Here is an 8475-nt window from a genome sequence, read left to right as displayed (position 1 = left end):
TGAAACCCTTCCTCCCCTCGGATTCCACGTGTATTAGATTCTGCTGTAAAGAGCATTGGTGGGGGTCGGGGTGGAGGAGAAGTGGGGGACACTGGCCTACATCGGGAGTCCTGGGTTTGAATCCTAGATCTGTGACCCAGTCCTTCCAACGACCTCCCAAACGTGTGCACTCTGGGCTTTTCATTTCCCAAGATGTCTTCCACTTTTAAGAGCCAATGGGTGACCCTTTGCCAGCTTTGCCTGGCTGGATTCTAGGAGGAGGGTAGCACCAGGAAGGGAAAAGGACAAGAGGCAGGGAGGAGAGATTATATCCAGAGTCTAAAGGCCTGTATTTTCCTTCTTTATTCTCCAGTCGGCCAAACAAAAAGCTTTCATTGCCAGTTTTCGCCACCTACTGGTTAATGTTTAACAGTATCATTCAGAGGGTTCTCTTCATCCATCACCAATATAAATATTTCCAAACTTTAGGAAATTCAAAAAGAACATTATTCCAATCTGGACATACTAATGCTGAATATTGGTGTGTATTAAATCTTAATACACACCAATATTAAACTATTAAATTTTATATTTAAAATGAGGATAGAAAGACACCATTAACTGAGAGGGAACTGACAAATAATTGGTACAATGAAAGAATTTAACATATAAAACATGACCACAAGTCATTTAGGCAAACTGAAGTGGAAATAAATCCATAAACAAAATAAACGGACAAGACAGTAAAAACGAATAGTCCGTCTTCATAAAAGAAAAAATGAATTGCTTAAAAAATAACATCTCACAGACCTAGATAAACAATTCAAAAACTAATTTCCAATTTCAAGTATCTTCTAAATTACTGTTTCCAGCTTTACTGAGATATAATTGGCTTAAGCATCTTCTACATTATGAACTCTCATGCTAAATAGTGCCACAGTCTCAGATGGTTTGTATGCTTTGTTGGCAAACATTATAAAATAATGTTACTAATCAGCTACTCATATTAATACTAATACTGTTCCGATTCATTTACACACCAGAGCCTGCCTTCTGCTGGTAAAGTGATCACATCAAAGCCGTCTGCTGTGTGCTCTCAAACCATCCTGTCATCATCAGGAGACTCATTTGCCAAGCCTCAGTTTAACTGAGAAACCCACCTGACTAATTTATGGTGGGTCCTAATACCTCAAAAAATATTTAGAATAATTAAGCAACAACCTTTAAAACTAGGCAATGAACAGCAGATAAATCATTCTTCATGCAAGTTCAATCGCGGGCAAATAACGTTTACTTTTGGTTTACAGAGAAAAGTGCTGAATATTCCACTCATGGCAGTTCTTTCCCTTTCAAATTAATGACTTGGCTTTTAAAGTGAAATTAGAGAAGAGTAGGAACTTATATTTTTCAAATGCCTACTGCTCTAGCTGGACTGAAACCGCACGCAGGAATAGAACCAAACAGCATGAAACTCCATAGTATGAAAGGAGTTAAATAGACAGAATTTACATTCTTAATGTGCAAAAACTAACTTTTATTCTCTTATGCTATTTAGCACAGAGCACAGTATCTCCCAGATATTAATTCCTGATGAACACATTTAGAAAAATCAAGGTTAATATGTTTGTTTCGTAGGCCTGGCATAACAAAATGCCACAGACTGGGTGGCTGAAAACAAATTTATTCTCCCACAGTTCTGGAGGCTTGAGGTCCAAAATCAAGGTCAGCAGGGCCATCCTCCCTCTGAAAGCTCTAAGAAAAACTCTTTCTTTGCCTCTTCCGGCTTCTGGTGGTGGCCGTTCCTCCTTGGCACTCCTTGGTATGCAGCTGCATCACTCTAATCTCCACCTGTTGTCACATGGCCTCCCTGTGTGTCTGTTTTCACCCATTATAAGGTCACCAGTCGTATTGGATTAGGACCCTAATAACTTCATCTTGACTTGGTTATTTCTGTAAAGACCCTATTTCAAAATAACACCACGTTCTCAGGTACAGGGGGTTAGGATGTTAAAATTTTTTGAGAGCACACAACTGAACCCGTAACAATATATAGCTAATATGGTGTTTTGGTTTTTTTTTTTTCAAACTAATGAGGATTGTCCATCTGTGGGGCCCAAGGACTCAGCAACCCCTAGATTTCAAAGGGGAACCATGATCTTTCCAAAGCTGAAATCTGGCCATTTCACATTTCTGCGCAAAGTTCTTCAGAGGCTGAAATCTCAAGTCCTTCGCACGGCGTGACATAGCCCAAGCCTGTCACCTGAGTGCCACCCCACTTTCCTTCCACGTTCCCTTCTCGCAGCTCTGTGACCTTCGTGTGCTTTCTGAAACATGCTAACGTCTCTGAAGTCTTTTGCCTTCGCACATCTGTTCGTGTCCCTGAAACGCACCCAACGTTCTTGTGGCCAATTCACGCTCATCCCTCAAGTTTCATCTCAACAGCCTCCACCCGTGAGGCCATCCCTGACCGTCCTAGGAGCCATCTGTGCCACTGGAAGAGGTTTAGTGCGAGGCTAGGAGCTTAGAAGTCAGCAGGGATTTGCATCCTGGCTCCCTCTCTTGGTAGCTGTGACCTTGGCTAGTTACTCCACCCCTCTGCGCCTGTGCCCTCACAGCGGACACAGATATAAACGGTACCGCAGTGTGCCCCGCCCCTCCTTACCTCAATTTCACTTTGCTTGATGTTTGTTACCTGCAGTCAACCGAGGTCCAAAAATATTTAAAAAGTCCAGCAATAAGCAATTTGTAAGTTTTAGATTGTGCACCATCCCAAGTAACGTGTCTCACGGCCCTGCTCTGCCCCACCTGGAACGTCACTCCTCCCTCTGTCCACACTGTAGATGGTCCCCACCCGTTTAGTCACTTAGTAGCCATCTCAGTTATCACATCGACTGTCCAGTATCGTAATGCTTCTGTCCAAGTAACCCTAATTTTACTAATTCACATAACTTATGACAATAGACTGTTAAAATTGCTCTATTTTTAGTTATAGTTGTTAATCTCTTACCGTGCCTCATTTATAACTTGATCATAGGTATGTAAGTAGGAAAAACATAGTATTTATAGGGTTTGGTACTATGCGTGGTTTCAGGCATCCACTGGGGGTCTTGGAAGGTATCCCCAGGGAATAATGGGGTCTGCTGTACTCAGAGGGTTAAAGTAGGATTTAAATCAGTTCAACGCGAAGCGCTCACAGCAGTGAATGGCACTGGTTATGTTTTCAACATCAGTTTTTTATATCTTAATCAAAGCTACTGCCGGATCCACAGTGTTAATTTCTGACATATTTTTTCCTCTAGATTATAAACTATTTGAAGGCAAGGACCATATTTTCCCTCTGGGCATTCACCGCCTAGAATAGTGCCTGGCATTCAAATAATTGTGGCATAAAATTCGGAGGCCTCAAGTTGAAGAAAGGAATGGGGAGCGGTTCCTCTTTCTCCAGGAAGACTTGTAAGAGCCTTCAGGGGGATGTAGGAAGGGGAAGGGAAAGAAACAAGAAATGTCGCCAGGAGGCAGAGACAAGCTGTTTACGCAGTTATGTCCTTGTGCCCGCAAGCTCATCACATCGTAGGCACTCAATGCATCTATGCTGAGTAAGAGAAAATGGAGGGTACAAAATCAGAAGGAAAAGCCAAGAAATATATATTTTTTTAAAGATCAAACAAAAATTATAGAAATGATATCATACGCCATTTATGTATATAAATTGCTTACATTTCAAGAAAGGTTAACTTTGTAAACCAAGCTATCCAAGGACTCTCTTCTCAATGTGACCCAAATTATTCCATTTAAGGACTGGGAAATACTAAGGCATGTTCTTTTACATATCAGTCTTTTACGCCCTTCAGAGTTTACGAGATATTTCATTGTTGGAATACGAAGGTTTAAAGTATGGGAAATTAATTTATTTCTATATGAAACATTATTATTTAAGAAACTTTACTGAATTCCACATTTCTTACTTTTTACTCATACACCCCACATCAGAGTCACACAAACACAACATATTTGAACCGAGCTCACCAAGTCCTTCCTCTGAAGATATTACCTAAAAAATGATAAAAATCAAGCATCGTCAACTGTTTAAGAAGCAAGGTTAGGAAACATTATGAAAGAAGTTGGTGTTTTGCTTAAGTGTCTCTTTAAAAATGCAAATTTCTAGAAAAATAAGTTTTCAAATCTGTAAAGCTTATTCTCCATTTATTTTTTGTTGTTGCGATTCAGAAATACAAGATATGAAAATTAGGTTACAATTCTGCCACAAAAGCTTCCAAAGTAGCAAACACAAGTTCTCGTATATATCAAAATAGCCATGTGTACTCTTATCAGTTTAAAACTGTTTAGAGTTGTCACATCAAGCAAGTGTAAAATATCTATTATTTCCTCTTCAAAATATCAAATCTGCCATCACCACACTGAACTAAACAAGATTTAGTCCAAAATATGGAAGGTTATGGTTAGTAGGTACTTTGTAAAAGTGAGTGCCTAAGAATTAAAAGAAATAAGAAAGATACAAAGTATCTTAAGTTGAGTAAGCATCCTCATGTAAGACAAGTTTAAATTAACATGATGCAATAAAATCAACTCTGTTGATATAATTCAGTAAAAAAAAATTATTATGGTATTGTCTTCTTTGAGAAAGACAAAGACACAGTTCTTTGAATCAAAACAACTATCGCCAAAATGCTTTTGTCATTTAAATATTGGAAACAGTCTTTGAAAGTTTCACTTCCAAGAATTACCATTATATGGTTTAACAGAACCAAATAAAGATTTATAACTAAACACATGTGAGTAGTAATGTAAAGAGACCACCATAAACATTGTTTCTCTTTTCAGCTGTGAAAATTAAATTTTAAAAAATATAGAAAAGAACAATTCTCTTGACTTTGTTTTTGTAAAAAGAAATGAATTGTTTTTTTATATATATACTTTCTTCCATTATGAAATGTCCTTTTACATATTTTGGAATATCTATGGCTGAATAACATTAAACATTTTTAAATAAATTAAACTCACAAATACTCACAAAAAATTGTAATAAAACAGTACTACCAAACCCACCAGCGGAGGAAGGCAATGCAGAACTGAAACCCACACAATAAGCTGTTGTTGGTCACAAAGGAACAACATTTCGACAGAATTGTAATTTAAACTCCTTCACTGCAGGTAAGACCTACCCACTTTTGGGTACAATAGCAAGATTGAATCAATGTGATCCTTTTTAAAAAATCCAATAGTTTCCCTAACAATATGACTCAGGACTTTTTATTTTCTTCCCCTAAGGAAAAAAAAAGTCAGTATAAACAAAAATTATACAAGAATTGAGCCAAAAAAGATAAAAAATAGAATTTGCCTTGTAATATTTCCATGTTTTAGATGAAGTCAAATCTTTGTCTGACGCTGCTTAAATGTCTACAATACCTTTATCCTAAACCCTCAAGGCCAGATGTGTTTCAATTCACGATTCTCTGGCTTTTGAACAGGTAATATAGGGCATATGCCGGATGTTACAAAACATTTCCACAGAATCTGGGGCAACACCTATAATCAAATTCATTGATAGTACTTCAGGCAAAATTAATGAACAGTTCACAGTGTGGCATAAAAAAAAAAAACGATGATAATCTCACATCGGTTCAAGTCAGGTTTTGCTATCAAATGAATCATGGCACTAAATTTAGAAAAAAAAAACCCACCTTAATTTTCACAGCTTTTTGGATTAGGGACCTTGGACCTTTGACATCTCTGACAAGGCCATTCCCTGACTTTGTGATCTCCACAGATCTGCCCTCGTGCCTGAGCTTCAGTTGGGTTGGGGACACTATCTCCCATCACAGAACAGAGCCTCAAATTTGTTCAGGCAATAGATTACCTGGGGTGACAGTACTGTCTATGAGGACACTCTAAGAAATGAATGTTGAAACTAACTATTGTTAAATAGTTCATTTTATTAAATGAGACACCATCTTGGACTAGATTTCCATTTGGACCAGCAATAGAAGGTGCCGACATTCAAAGAATATGTATAAGAAAATTACATACATATATATCTCTCTCTCCAGATCCGAATGTAACCATTTTCTGAGAATTAGGAAAAGACAGCCCTCACTTCACTTTAGAGGCTGCACAATATGACGGCGCAGAGTTCACAGACGATGGCCATCAGAGGCTGCAAGACTCAGGAGTCAGGCAGGGCACCTGCCCACCCCCATCGACTGCACTGGCCAACTCGAGCAACATGTATATTAAATAATAATTTCTTGTCTTTGACAGTATTTAAATTTGCCTTTCTCAGACCTTGATTAAAAATGAGACCCCATGGATTAAAGCCATTAAATATCTTCCTTTACAAAACTTAAGTCCTTTTAAGAGTCAAGAGGTTCAGAAACTCGAGAGCCAAAAAAGGTTTGCAATTAATTTTCAGGTCTTTAATATTTTGTAGTTCGTTTTTTAAACACTAAAAGAAGTCCTTCGAAAGCAGTAGTCTTTTCTCACCAGAGTGAAATTGGAATGCGCTATGATACACGCATACGAGTATGCACGAAGGAGGGAATACAGCGTTACGAGGAAGGTGACTGTCCTTGGATCAGGGGAGCACACGCAGTGGCAGGCTCGAGCGGGTCCTGTCGGCTAACACTCACCATCGGCACTTACTGTGGAAATCCACTCAGTGAACAACAGAGCCTTAACAAGAAGTGGCATTCCCAGGGCAGAGAGGATTTTCAGAGCTCTACTGTGGTGACGGGGCTTCCTTAACGTGTGGCTCAGACAGGACACTCACGGGTCAGCGGGAGCCATAGAAAGAACAGAGTGATCATTTTACTTCCAAAAAACAAGTATCTTCAAAATCGGCCCCGTCGTCCTACCTTTTTCTAATGAGTAAAATTTAAATACGCTCTCGCCAGCCTTTCTTAAAAGCCACACGTAACCTATGAGGAGAAGAATGTCACACGATTTTTTTTTCTTTTCATTCATTCATGAATTAACTGAAAAAGTCAAATCGATAAGTTTTAACGAAAACCTTACAAAAACTATGCTAGCGGTATATGCAAAACTGGAAAGGAGAATAAGAATCAACTGTCACCAAACAGAACTTCGTCTCGTCATGGCTAGTGAAGACACGGTAAACATTAAAGCTTCTACGATTTTATTTCTCTTCAGAAAACATTGTCGGAAGCTGCCTGTCCCCGTGAGCGAAAGGTGATGGAGCCCTAAGTATTCACACCTGAAGAAGACGGGAAAGCGCTATTTTTCTCAGTGGAAAATGTCTCCTCTCCCTTCACCTCGCTGCCTTCTCCTGCCACCCTCATCGTCTTATGGGATCAAAGGGCAAGAGAAGCCACAGGCGTCCGCCAGCAGCACGGGGAGTCGGGGACATTATGATGCGTCCTGACTCGCCGGCGATGCGTAAAAACTCATCTTGACTAAAAAACACACCACGTTAAAAAGAAGAAAAGGGGGGTGGGGGGGTGGCAGGAACCCATAAACCGTCTTTCATGGAAGGTTTTAAAAGTCCTCACGACTTCTTAGGTGTCATAAAGTACACGTCTGGACGGGGTCTCATGGGGAAACAAAAGGATAACTAGAAAAAAACTATAAATGAGGACTCGGGAAGCCCGTCGCCCGCCCTGCGCGCCCACGGTCAGGTCTCACGCCGTCATCGTCTCTCTGTGTCAGAGACTCAGACGGTCTCCTAGTCCACGTTTGCATAGTGTGAACAACATTGTCCGGCCTTGGACTTCTACCCCGCCGCTGCTGCCCGCTTGCCGGAGAGCGCTGGTCCAACCTCCCATGTTCAAAAGCGATACCTAAGTGTCTGTGGGCCAAAATGCTGGGTCCCATTTAGCAGCGAGCTGCTCGCATTATTCAGAAGCACTCTTTCCCCAAGGGGTCAGGGTTAGGCAGTTTTGTCTGTGATTTCGTATTTTGCTCTTTCTGTCATGCAGCGACGGATGATGGTGTCGAAACTTCCGAGGTAAAGCAGAGAGAGCACGCGGAAGAGACCCATGGTAGCCACCTGCAAAACAAAGACAGCCCTGTGAGCTTGCCCAGCGGCACGACACGTCGAGGGACATTAGGGTCCGTCTCTCATAAACAGTTTCAGAGCCACATCTTCTAATCGGCTCCAAGGATGAGTATAATGCAAACTGTGTTAGGGTCAGTGACATGCTGAGAACAGAGGCTGTCCGCTCTGCACCCCTGGATACCCAGGGCCTGCCAGACAGATAACAATAAAATATTTGTCCAATTAAGGAATTCGAATTAGACGAAGAACTAAATAGGCATTCCCAGCAGTGCTGGGGTTCTAATTGCTGGGGAAAATCCACTCCAGCATCTTGAACATCTGAACTACAACTAAGCCTTCGTGGTTGAAGATTTATGTTCTGATTACGAAAGCCAGACCCTATGCTAGGTGCTAAGGACAGTGCAGTGACACAGACACGGTCCTGCCCTCCAGGAGCTTATTCTGTAATTGGAAAGACATCAGCT

At 40.6% G+C, this 8475-nt stretch overlaps 1 protein-coding gene across 1 annotated transcript in view; it reads right to left on the bottom strand.

Moving 5' to 3' along the window:
• Positions 1 to 7115: 7115 nt before the first annotated feature.
• KDSR (3-ketodihydrosphingosine reductase) overlaps positions 7116 to 8475 on the bottom strand; it is a 26609-nt gene continuing 25249 nt past the window's right edge. Inside the window, exon 10 of the mRNA XM_023531167.1 lies at positions 7116 to 8002. Within this exon, the coding sequence (XP_023386935.1) occupies positions 7883 to 8002 (120 nt within the window). The 3' untranslated portion in view covers positions 7116 to 7882. The remainder of the gene's footprint in view (positions 8003 to 8475) is intronic.

Source organism: Pteropus vampyrus, unplaced genomic scaffold (assembly GCF_000151845.1).
Source record: "Pteropus vampyrus isolate Shadow unplaced genomic scaffold, Pvam_2.0 Scaffold62, whole genome shotgun sequence".
In the NCBI taxonomy this organism is placed as follows: domain Eukaryota; kingdom Metazoa; phylum Chordata; class Mammalia; order Chiroptera; family Pteropodidae; genus Pteropus; species Pteropus vampyrus.
This window is presented reverse-complemented; position numbering and strand designations above follow the sequence as displayed.